The sequence below is a fragment of the Globicephala melas genome, chromosome 7 (assembly GCF_963455315.2).
Source record: "Globicephala melas chromosome 7, mGloMel1.2, whole genome shotgun sequence".
Taxonomy (NCBI): domain Eukaryota; kingdom Metazoa; phylum Chordata; class Mammalia; order Artiodactyla; family Delphinidae; genus Globicephala; species Globicephala melas.
The window spans coordinates 105,826,463-105,839,092 of NC_083320.1; the positions used below are offsets into that span (position 1 = coordinate 105,826,463).

Consider the following 12,630-nt stretch of genomic DNA (forward strand, 5'->3'; position numbering starts at 1 on the left):
TAATCCTATGTACATTTTCTTTTAAGAATGTCAACTCAGCTCTTCCTGAGAGCATTTGACACCATGAAGTTGACATTCAAACTGAATAACATGTTTCAAATTTGTTTTGAGTGAGGTATGTCTAGATTTCATGAACACATTTTGCAATATTCTTTAAGATCAATTGTATACAAAATGGAAAAATGGTAAGATTGTTGGTATTGATAGGTGGATTGATTGATTACTTCCTTCCTTTACTCACCATTTCATTCTTTAAGTAAACCTTTATTGAAAGCCTATTATATGCCGGATTATTTGCTAAGATCCCACAAAGTGCATGTTACCTATTGGAGGATGCAAACAAATAAATGAATGATTACAAGCTCCAATATGCTCTGTGAAGAGCAGAGACCTGGACATGAGATTGGATGGTCAGGGCAATCAGAGGAGCATATCTACATTGTCAAGACCTCATCTCTGCCCATGGCTCCACACTGTCCCACATCTGGTCAGCATCAAAGAAGTCTTAGGACACATACCTACCACATTTAGGGAAGGCTGGGGGTGATTCTCTACTACTTCATAGAATAGAAATGAATTATTAAAATCAATAACTCATTTTCCAAAGACTTTCACACAACTAGGAGTGAGACATTCTAAGTTATTCTGTCCCTCTAGATAAAACTATTACAAGAGTCTTTAGGGACTGAAGATGAGAGAGTAGTTAAACAATGTTCCCCATTTTTAAACCATCTCCTCTTTTATAGAAGAAACTCACTAACCATAATTTGAGGCTTTGCTCAAGTGGTTGATCAAAGGAATGGCAGGATAGTGGATTTTGGGTTAGACAAAACTGAGCAAGAATTGTGGCCACACCGTTTTCTGGTGTTGTGACCTTACACTAACTACTTAACATCTCTGAACTTGAGTTTCCCCAACTGTGAAAGAAACTTAATCCCTGTCTTTGAGGATTGTTGTGAGGAGTCGATGAAATAGCACATGGAAACAAGTAGTACCAGCCTTGATCAGAGGAGGTATTTAATAAGTGGTAGCGGTTAATGCTTTGAGTTCTCTCTTTATGGAACACTTCTTGCTAATGGAATTTTCTCTCTCTCCCCTTTCATTCTAGACAACTGTGATGACCCATTAGCATCCTTGCTCTCTCCAGTGGCTTTTTCCAGCTCCTCAGACCTCAATGGTACTCACATCCCAGCTCAGCTCAACCGAAGGGTTGGTGAGTAGGTAACAAACTCTAAAGGCAAGTGCTGAATAAGCACACAATGGGTAAATGGAAGAAAGGGAGTATCTCCATGTGTTGGGATCCTGTGCAAGAGCAGTGTTCAGGAGAAGAATGGGTAGAGGGGCATTAAAAGAATGAAACCATGTTTCCCAGCACATAACGGATATTCAAAGAATACTGGTTATACTGGTTACTGTTCCCCTGAACCCACCTTATTCTTCTTTGATGATCATAAAACGCCTTTGTGGGGCTTCCCTGGTGGCACAGTGGTTGAGAGTCCGCCTGCCGATGCAGGGGACACAGGTTCGTGCCCCAGTCCGGGAAGATCCCACATGCCGCGGAGCAGCTGGGCCCGTGAGCCATGGCCGCTGAGCCTGAGCGTCCAGAGCCTGTGCTCCATAACGGGAGAGACCACAACAGTGAGATGCCCGCATACCTCAAAAAAACAACAACAAAAAATGCCTTTGTGAACAAATATTTTTAATTTGCTTTATTTTTATATTTCATGCATCTAACATAAATAGCTACCAAAATATATTATTATAATAGCATGTTATCATAAGCAAGAATGAAATCTACCAAGATTTTTCCTTCAATAAATTTAATTTTTATAATATAATAAATGTTTCTAACATTAAAAATATAAAACACTATTAAGTAAAAGTAAGAAAATACAAAAATTGTGCAATGCTACCAGCTAGAGATAACTGTGGTTAAATGCTGGATGTGTATCTTTACAGCATATGACTGAAGGAAGTGCAGACACCCTTAACTAATGGCTCATGTGAAATGCCTTTAACAAATATGATGCTGGATATCTAGAGAGATATATTTTAAATCATATTTATAATGCATATATATATATATAGTTCTATAGTTGAATTTTTTAGTTTTCAAAGACTTTAAATAACTGATGGTATTTGTTTATTGACATACCTAGTGAACACTCTAAACACTTTTTCAAGTTAAGAAAAAATTGATATGCAGTTTCAGGAGGTACACTGATCTGGGAGAGCTCACATTATTTAATCTTGACTATATTTTCCCATTGATACATGAGGTCAATCACATTAGTAAGTTTCCAATGTTGATCCATCTTTACATTCTGGAGTAAGTCCTAATTCGTTGAGGTGCTATTGATATTGTTTTTGTAAAGTACAGAATAATTTAATTTGTTTACATTTTAATTTCTGATTTTGAATCTCCATTCAGAGTGAGATTGATTTGTATACTTATTGTTTGTTTCATACTACACATCACAAGTATTCTGGTATAATGCAATCAATAACTTAAAACTTAGTAAGTTCTGTGTTTTTGTTGAGAGAGGAATTTAAGAATGGTATTCTAAAGGGAAAAGAACGGTTAATCAAAGACCCAGCAGGGAGGGCTTCCCTGGTGGCGCAGTGGTTGAGAGTCCGCCTGCCAATGCAGGGGACACGGGTTCGTGCCCCGGTCCGGGAAGATCCCACATGCCACAGAGCGTCTGGGCCCATGAGCCATGGCCGCTGAGCCTGCACATCCGGAGCCTGTGCTCTGCAATGGGAGAGGCCACAACAGTGAGAGGCCGGCGTACTGCAAAAAAAAAAAAAAAAAAAAAGACCCAGCAGGGAAATATCAATGACAATTTTGTACTAACACTGCCTTTTCATGAATTCTCTGTGCCAAAAATTTTATAAAGCATTTCACCCATATTATGTTATTTAATCTTCACAAAGATACTGCAAGGTAAGCATTATTACCTTTTTGTCTTCAGATAGGTTTTCTGAGGCTCAGCAAAGTTTATAATGTGCCTTACATCATGAGGTTAAGAAGGGGAAATGCTTGGATTCACATCTAAGTCATCTAAATCCACAGTTTTGCTCCCAACCACATTAGCAAATAGATTTACTAACGTAGGTTTAAGAAGGTGTATTAGAGAGAAAAGAGGTTTGGAAAGTATTCTGCCCAAGTTCAAATGCTGGCTATGGCGTTTACTTACAAGTTCTATGAGCATCTGTAAGTCACTTACCTGCTGTCAACCTTGTTTTTTTTTTAATCTGTAAAGGGGACCAGCAATGCCTGCCTGGAAGCATCATGTGCAGACTGAGACCAGACTTGCACATTCTAAAGCTCCTTCTCACTGCAGGGTAGAGAGAGACTGGGATAGTGAGTTACATTTGTCATTTCAATAAGAAACACAGGTTGGCAGATTTTAATAGAGACTCTCCCACAGGGCATCTGGAGCCAGAGTTGGTCTCAGTCCCACCCAATCGTGCAGTGGCAGAAGGTCATGACTGCCTCAGTAGCTCCTTGGCATTTTCTGGAGAAGCTGTGAGTCTGATCATAGGCCAGCTCCCCCGTTTATGGACAGATATCGACAGGACACAGATGTCTCTGTTTCGATTTATTATCATTATCCTGCTCATGGGGGCACCCGTGTGCCTGAGCTCAAGGTTAGCATGAACGTAGGCAGAAAGGAAGTTGACCTTCCTCCTTCTCCCAACTAGAGTCCAAATCAGGAAGGCCAGACAGGAGATACAGTTGAGTCGGGATGCATTGGTCTAGAACTCATCATGCAACACAGGTCCATTCACAGGGCCAACCATTGCCCTTAAAGGGAATTAAATAGGAGAGCTTTGTAAGTAGCGATGCTGAGTCCTACCTCCCAGATATTCTGAATTAATTGTCTGGAATGGGACCCAAGAATGAATATTGGTAAATTAAATAAATACAAGCTTTCCCAGTGATTCTAAAATGCAACAAGAGTTGCAAGTTACTAGATTGGATGAATTCGTAAATAACAAATCTTTCCATTAATATCTACTGAGCACCTACTATGTGCCAGGCATTGTACTAAAACTCTGGCACATAGCTGGTAAAAATAGGTAGAAATTCTACTCATAAAAAGTATACATGGGGCTTCCCTGGTGGCGCAGTGGTTGAGGGTCCGCCTGCCGATGCAGTGGACGTGGGTTCGCGCCCCGGTCCGGGAGGATTCCACATGCCACGGAGCGGCTGGGCCCGTGAGCCATGGCCACTGAGCCTGCACGTCCGGTGCCTGTGCTCCGCAACGGGAGAGGCCACAGCAGAGAGAGGCCCGCGTACTGCAAAAACAAAAACAAAAACAAAAACAAAAACAAAACAGCTAAAAACAAAAAAAGTATACATAGATAACACAAATTACCATATAATGAATAGCTAATATTTGTGATTAGTGATAATATTGATTTTATCATTTTGTCATATATATACATATATACACAATATAAGTGATGTATTGTGTGTATTTTTATACACACATATGTATATAGTATAGTAGTGTATATAAAGAGAGTTAATTATATACATATGGTTGGATATATACAGTCAGTAATATATATAGAAAAAGGTAGATATATCCATTGTTTTTATATATATATATATAAAACCAATGTGTGTATGTGTATGTATGTGTGTGTGTGTGTATATATATATATATACACATATATATACACAATCCATATGTAATAGAATATATACACAATGCATGTATATGGATGTGTGTAGTAGTATATGTATACATATACACATATATATATAATACACATATAGGCTATAAACATACATAGTATAATTATAATAAAACAAAAGCTATTATGTTAATGATATTAAGAAGGGTTTGTCATATGTTTTCTAAAATAAAATTTAGAAAGTTGTAATTTTTAATTTACATAGAAAAATATCAGTATAAAGTAATAATTTGTCTCCATCTAAAAACAGCCTTATGTGCTGTCTGTCCACTGAAATGGCCTAGAAGTATTTAGAGCCCTGTCTAATGAACCCTTTTTTCTACATGTCCTCCTTTAAAACTTCCTTTTTATTGTAAAAAAGGAAAGACAGCAAATATACCCCAAAGAGCAAACTGTTCCACCTGGTTTGAAATCTAGGATAATGTCGGATATACATGGAAATTTCAAAGAACATCTTGGTTTCTATTTGACTTCTCAGTATAGTGTTTTTAACAGCAAGTTCACAGCCAGGTGCTAAACAATTGCTCCTAGCACTGTCATGATCAGGCTTGGCTCCTCCCTGAATTGTTGGATCCTATGCCTAGTTCACAAACCTTTGTTAGCAGCTTATACCTACCAGCATACAGCTAAAGACCACAACAATATACTTAGCACTCACTATGAGCCATAACTGTTCTAAGCCCTTAAGGCACATCAACTTAATTCTCACAATTACCCTCCATGTAGGCATTATTATTATCATTATCTCGATTTCACAGATAAAAATGCCATGGCACAGCGAGGAAAGAAAAGACTATGAGAAAAAAATTTCTAGGTGGATACAAAACTAGTTAATGTCTTAGGGGATAATAAAAATTGGGGGGTAATGTCTACTCTATTGGGCAAACATTTATGGGTTAACATGTAGCTTCATAATATCGAAGGTCTAATGAGCCAATGAATAGCAAAACCAAATGACAGGTACATTCTCCTTGAGAATTAAACGATCATTGAATAGACTTGTTAAAAATTGCCCCAGGATGATGTTGAAAGGACAAACTTAGCTCTCTTTTGATCTCCAGGTTTTGGATATTTTTTAATATACTCCATTCATTCATTCATTTACTCCCTTATCTCAATATGTCATGATTTCCTTCTACTCTACCCCATTCAGCCTTCCATGCACTTGTCAAGGAACTTCCTGGTTTTCCACCGCAGATGAAATCCACATTGTAAAGCTCCTCACTTCCCTAAAGCTAAGTCTTCCTCACTGAAATGAATGTGCTCAGTGACATCCTCCCAGCTCCTCACTGCTGAACTTTTTCACAAAGATAAAGGCCCTGCAGGTCTTCAGACACCATTTAACACTACCACATCCCCTGGGAATCATATACACCTGTGGCATACACTGACTGTAGGTAATTAAGGACCACTTCACCTCCACTGTGTGCTCAGAACTCAAGCGTACACACTTCTGACCGACACCAGGAAGAAAAAGGGGCACAGCTGGGAAGGATGTCATCCCAAGCAGAGATCAACACAAAAGTTGAAAAGAAAAATATAGGAAAGGCATGCTCATGAGTACCCTCAGACCCTGAGTAAAGTAAGTCTGAGTTCTGTCAGTGATGAACTCATCTTTATGTTAGAAAACACACCCTTGGAAACAGCCTTTGACCTTAGGTACTGTGCCACCAAGGTCTGGGCAACTCACTGGACCAGGAGAGAGGTTAGATGGTTAAAACCCACTAATAGTCTTCACGCTGCTATCTCATCTAAGGAAGAAATCGGCCAAATGGAAGTTTTGTTCTCTCACTTTCAGACACTCCTCACATTTTATCCATATACAAGGAAGGAAAAAGCGAAGAAGAGAGCTAATTACTTTTGAAAGAAATGACAAAAGACATTAAACTGGGGGTCAGATCACCATTAACGGAGGTTGCCAAGTCAATATGTATAATTGTGGCTTAGGAGGGATCTGATTTTGTCAAATGTGATTTGTTTTGTGGTAAGAAAGCTTTTGATCTGGGCTTAAAGTTGGCTGGGCTGTGAGAAGCCCTTACTGTCGGCAGGAAACTCAGGAGTTGGTGACACAGCATGAAGCCTCCCCTGTGTGGGTTAGAGCAGCTTGAGAGTGAGGGCAAGTTTTTACTTTATGTGATTAGAAGGCAAATAGGAATGGACATCTTCGGCCCCATGAAAGAAAAGGTCTGTATTTTTCTTTCCCATCCTTCCCTCCCCCCACCACCAATAGAATTTTGAAATTTTAGTTCTTCTTCCTCACTCACTATATTTTTGAGATGCTTGCCTGTGTAAGTTGAGATCATGTTTCTGGCATGACAACTTTGTTGCCATGGAGATTTTGATTTTTTTCAATGTCAAGGCATTTTCAGCTTCCTGGGCTCATGGACGAATGGAGAGGCTTAAAAATCTTTCCTCCTTTTGGCACAAAATCGATGCACATTCTTTCTTTCCCCCTTGGGCAGCGCTTGGGTTGCAAAAAGCTAAGGACCCATGAAGGTCTTTGGATGTTGGTTTTCATTTTGGTGTCTGGTCCCTCCTGAACAGGTGTGGATTGGGAACAATTCAGGAAGCAGGGTCTTCACGATTAGCATGATATCAGCTGTCTGGGGACTTGTTCCTGATTAGCTAGGTGACAATACCGAGGACCCAATTTCATCGGCAGCACTACAGTACCTGCTTGCAAAAGAGTGTCCCATCTGGATTGATTGAGCCAGACGTGATATGGATACAATCTAATCTGTTCAAAAAGACCATGCGGTGTATAGAAATCTGTCACTGGATTGCCTTCTCTCCCTTTGAAGGGCTTTCTCCTTCTTTTCAGCACCTTTTCTTTCTTTTCTCCTGTACTGGCTGCCCCCAGGAATGGCAGACATCAGGTTTTATGCTTTCCTTTGTTGCCTCACATGCACCCTCTGTTCTCGAAGTGTGGACTCTGCATAGTAACATGGGCATCACCTGGGAGCTTGTTGCAAATGCAGAATCTCAGCCTCTGCTCCAAAACTTCTGGGTCAGAACCTGTGCTTTAACGACTGTTGCATTCACACATTCGAATTTGAGATGCACTGTGCTGGTCCATCCCTGAAACTCCCATTCCTTCAATTCTTAATCAAAGTTGGCTAAGTCATTATGAATAAGGAATCATGCTGGAAAATAGAAACTTCAGCTTTATTTTTATCATCACGTCAGTACTCTAAGACAGTTGGTATTATTAATATTTTTAAAGATTATGAAAGAGACTCAGAGAGGTCAAGTCACTGATCTAAGGATATACAGCTAATTGTTGGTAGGACTTATATTTGAAACTAATTCTGTCTACCCCATGTTCACTTTATTCATGTTGATCAGAGATCTTATCCTGAGTAAAGGTGTTGTTGACATGATAGTCCACCCTTTCAGGTAATTTTGGCATTTCAACTGGGGTTGTCACTATTTTAACCACAAAGACTGGATATTTAGGCATCAAGGAAGAAAGAGAGACACGGACTCCATGCCCCTGAAAATCATACTGTGGTCTAATATGCCTGTGGGCAAAACTAACCTGACCTAAATATTTAAACAATGCCTTAGGCATATTCTTTTACCAGGACAGCTATGGATCATTGAGGGATACAGGATAGAAATCTTCTGCTATTTAATAGGAGCCTTGGGACACTGTCTCAAATGTAGACCAGTCACGTGTGATGAGCCTTTCTCTATTCAGCTAGCATCATTGCAAAAGAAAATGATGTTAAGAGGGGAAGGAGAAATCTTATGAATACTTTTGCTCACTAATAATATAATGCTTCAAAGACTCTAAACATCAATATTTTCCACATAGAGAATGATAGGTAAACACATGCAATTCACCCTTTATTTTGCTCCCAATGACTGGTCACTTCCTTTGAAAAGCCAAGTGGATATTATTTTTAAGAGTAAACCTTTATTTAGTTATTTATTTTTACATCTTTATTGGAGTATAATTGCTTTACAATGGTGTGTTAGTTTCTCCTGCATAACAAAGTGAACCAGCTATACATAAACATATATCCCCATATCTCCTCCCTCTTGCATCTCCCTCCCACCCTACCTATCCTACCCTTCTAGGTGGTCACAAAGCACCGAGCTGATCTCCCTGTGCTATGCAGCTACTTCCCACTAGCTATCTATTTTACGTTTGGTAGTGTATATATGTCCATGCCACTCTCTCACTTTGTCACAGCTTACCCTTCCCCCTCCCCATGTCCTCAAGTCCATTCTCTTTGTCTGCATCTTTGTTCCTGTCCTGCCCCTAGGATCATCAGAAACTTTTTTTTTTCTTAGATTCCATATATATGTGTTAGCATATGGTATTTGTTTTTCTCTTTCTGACTTTGCTTCACTCTGTATGACAGACTCTAGGTCCATCCACCTCAGTGCAAATAACTAAGTTTCATTTCTTTTTATGGCTGAGTAATATTCCATTGTATATATGTATAAGAGGCAGCCTTTAAAATGCCAGCTCAGTGAATCACCAGTCCGACGTTGCTAAACTAATACTTTGCCAAGAGACAAGGTCCTTTGCAATTCCTCAGTTCATTGCTTTTAACTTAAACATCGTAACATAAAAATGTAGTAACGGAATTAAAAGCAGGATAATTCATGACATATATTTGTCTAACGATCAGCAGTGTACTACTGTATTCACAATGAGTGTCATACCCAGGTGGAAATAAGTTGCATTTGAATAGTATATTGTATGGTGGATACTCTTGCCTTGTCTAACGTGGAGTAGTTAGGTAGGATCTACTCAATCCAATCCATTTACTCAACCCCTCTGGAAGATGTCTTTCACCTAAGACATTGTGGAAATGACAGTAAAAAAAGATGAGCTAAGAAAAAATAAATATATAAATAAATACATTTTTAAAAGATGAGCTGAGGAACATGGATGGACCTAGAGATTGTCATACTGAGTGAAGTAAGTCAGACAGAAAAAGAGAAATATTGATGATATTTCAAAACAGAAATGGACTCACAGACTTAGAGAATGAACTTATGGTTACTAGGGTTGGGGGGCAAGGGTGAAGGGAAGGGATAGTTAGGGAGTTTGGGATTGACATGTACACACTGCCATATTTAAAAAGGATAACCAACAACCAACAAGGACCTACTGTATAGCACAGGGAACTCTGTTCAATACTATGTAATAACCTAATTGGGAAAAGAATTTTATAAAGAATAGATACATGTGTACATATTACTGAATCACTCTGCTGTACAGAGTCATGTACCTGAAACTATCACAACATTGTTAATCGGCTATACTCCAATATAAAATAAATAGTTAAAGTCACTGGGAAAAAAAAAGTATCCAAAGATGAGTAGATATATGTATATGTATAACTAAAAAAGATTTTGTACACCTACAAAAAACGCAACATTTTGAATCAATATTACTCCAGTAAAAAAAAAAAATAGGTCCAGCTCCATAGCTTGAAAAAAAAGAAAAAAATCCTTTAAGGGAACTTTATAAATACCTATCAAATTTCAATAAACAAAAAAAGATGAGCTGAGGATTTTTGAATCCACCATATGGACTGAAAATGGTAACATATAACCAACTCTAAGGAATCAGAAAACAGGAGTTGCTATGAATGTTCAGTTCATCTTTCTCCAGGATTCAGGTTCAAATGCACCTTATCCTAGGGCTCTCCCTTCCTTAGGGCCCACTTCGACTGTTTCAGACTGTACTCATCTGACTTATAGTATTCGTTTAGGCAATCAGTTGATTGTGTCTGGGCTTTGTTTTTCTAATCAGTGTACATATTTGATAAAAATCCAGATTTTATAAAAGAATCCTTATCATTAGTTTTGCTAAGGACTTGCTTCTAATAAATCTCTTCCACAAACATATCCAGAGCAATCAAATATCACCCTGGGATAGCTTTCTGAGGGTAATTTTGTGTATAAGTAACAGAAAACTCACTAGCATGAAAAAAATTCACTAGCTTGAAAAAACATTAAATTATTAGGCACATGGAGATTGACAGGTGTCTGTATTTCTATTTCCTGAACACTGTGATAGTTAAAAGTGTGTTTACCCTGTAATAATTTAAGCTAAATATTTGTTTGGTGAGATTTTTCTGTACCTGTGTTTTGTTTTACATTTTTTAAAAGAATTAAAAATAAAACATATTACTCTACATAAAAGGAAGTCCTCAATGAGGAAAGGCTCCAGGGCTGATGAATTCAGTTCAATGATGTCATCCTCAGTATCAGAATCATTCTGGAGCTAATAAGCCTCCCAACATCTCAGCCAGACTCAACAAAGTTCTGAGAAACAAAGAGACCATGGCTTACTTTTAAGCCATCAAATTGTGATGCCTCAGAACAGCAGTACAATATGTTAGAATGTGTTAGAAATGTGTTAGAAAAATACAGGTTGTCTGGACTTATTCCCCACCACCTGAATCAGACACTCCGGCAGGGGGACCCAGAAATCCCTATTGCTCCAAGCTCTGTGAGTGACTCTGATGTGCTGAGGACTGTGAACCACTGCTTGGGGCAGTGGAAGTCTTCCTGGACCCCAGCTCACCCAACCACTCCTCTGCTGAATCACCAGCAGATTTTCTTTCACTTCTGAACCCAATCACAGTTGAAGGTGATGGAATTACCTTGACTGGCTTTAGACTAATAATTTGATATAGGGTAAGAGAGTAAATGATGATGTCTCTTCCTCTCTCTCTCTCAAGCTATATCTCTTGCTATTTTGCTGGGTTATCTTGCACATCTTCCAATCAAAGAAGTAATTTCCTGATGGAAATTTGAACTGAGGCCATAGGTTTTGTTTGTTTGTTTGTTTGTTTGTTTTAATCCAAGTTGACATTCTTGGGGTAACAATGACAAACTGTTACTTATACATTTTGTGCCCAAGGTCATGAAATCTGTGTGTTGACATATATCATCTCGGTCCTTGGTAAAGAGGAATTAACTGTATTATTTTCACAGAAGTAGAGAAATTACTTCTGAAAGTCACAGAGTAAGTGACTCAACTCAGACATGAGACTTAGACTGGGCACGATCTTTCAAACAAAATGACCTCAGGAAACCAAGATAGGTATAGCACATTCAGCTGTGCAAAATGCATGCTGTTTACGAAAGAGAAGTTTTAAGTGATAATGTCAATAATATGAGATCTGCAGTGTTAGATGACTTTCAATGCCACTTCTCCATTTTCCCTTCAAAGATCCTGGGACAGTCGTGTTTTTTGTTTGTTTGTTTGTTTGTTTTCTCTATATGCCTGAAAACAGAAAGAGTGTCTTATCTGGCTGCTCAGTCTTCTACACTGCTTTACTTATGGGTGGAACTCAATAATCATATGGTCATTAAATGAGGAAAAAATAATCCACTAAACCTCCTCTAGGCCTGAGCAGCTGATGGATAGAATTAAATTGTATTGATTTGCCAAATTAAAATAGAACTCAGTTTCCACCAGTTTATAAGAGAAATTGTAGAGCAGTGCTAGCCAATAGGAATTTCTGCAAGGATGGACTATTCTATAGCTGTGCTGGTTAACAAAGTAACCACTAACTACATGTGGCTGTTGAAGTATGGCTAGTGCTACTTAGGAACTGAAGTTTTTATTTAAGTGAAATTAATTTAAATTTAAATAGCCACAGGTGGCTTTTGGCTACCATATTGAACAGCATAGTTCTAGAATCCTTTCAAGTTTTTTTATACACGACCCTCTTACCTAAGTTTCTAAAAATGCTGGGGTGTTTTTATGTGTATATGAATCAGTCCTTGCCCTGCAAGGGCCATAAATGTGAGACCAAACTTTGGGACCAAACTTCACACTTTCTGAATTCCACATGCCCTCATGCTGAACTTCCTCACTTCTTGTGTAACTTCTGAACTCTGAAATGTGCAGCCAGATACACTTTTCTGAGCCATGAGGACCTTCAG

General features: G+C 38.6%; 1 protein-coding gene across 1 annotated transcript in view; it reads left to right on the forward strand.

The window, feature by feature from the left end:
* CNTNAP5 (contactin associated protein family member 5) overlaps positions 1-12,630 on the forward strand; it is an 886,651-nt gene that overhangs the window by 214,016 nt on the left and 660,005 nt on the right. Inside the window, exon 2 of the mRNA XM_030840366.2 lies at positions 1,109-1,213. Within this exon, the coding sequence (XP_030696226.2) occupies positions 1,109-1,213 (105 nt within the window). The remainder of the gene's footprint in view (positions 1-1,108; positions 1,214-12,630) is intronic.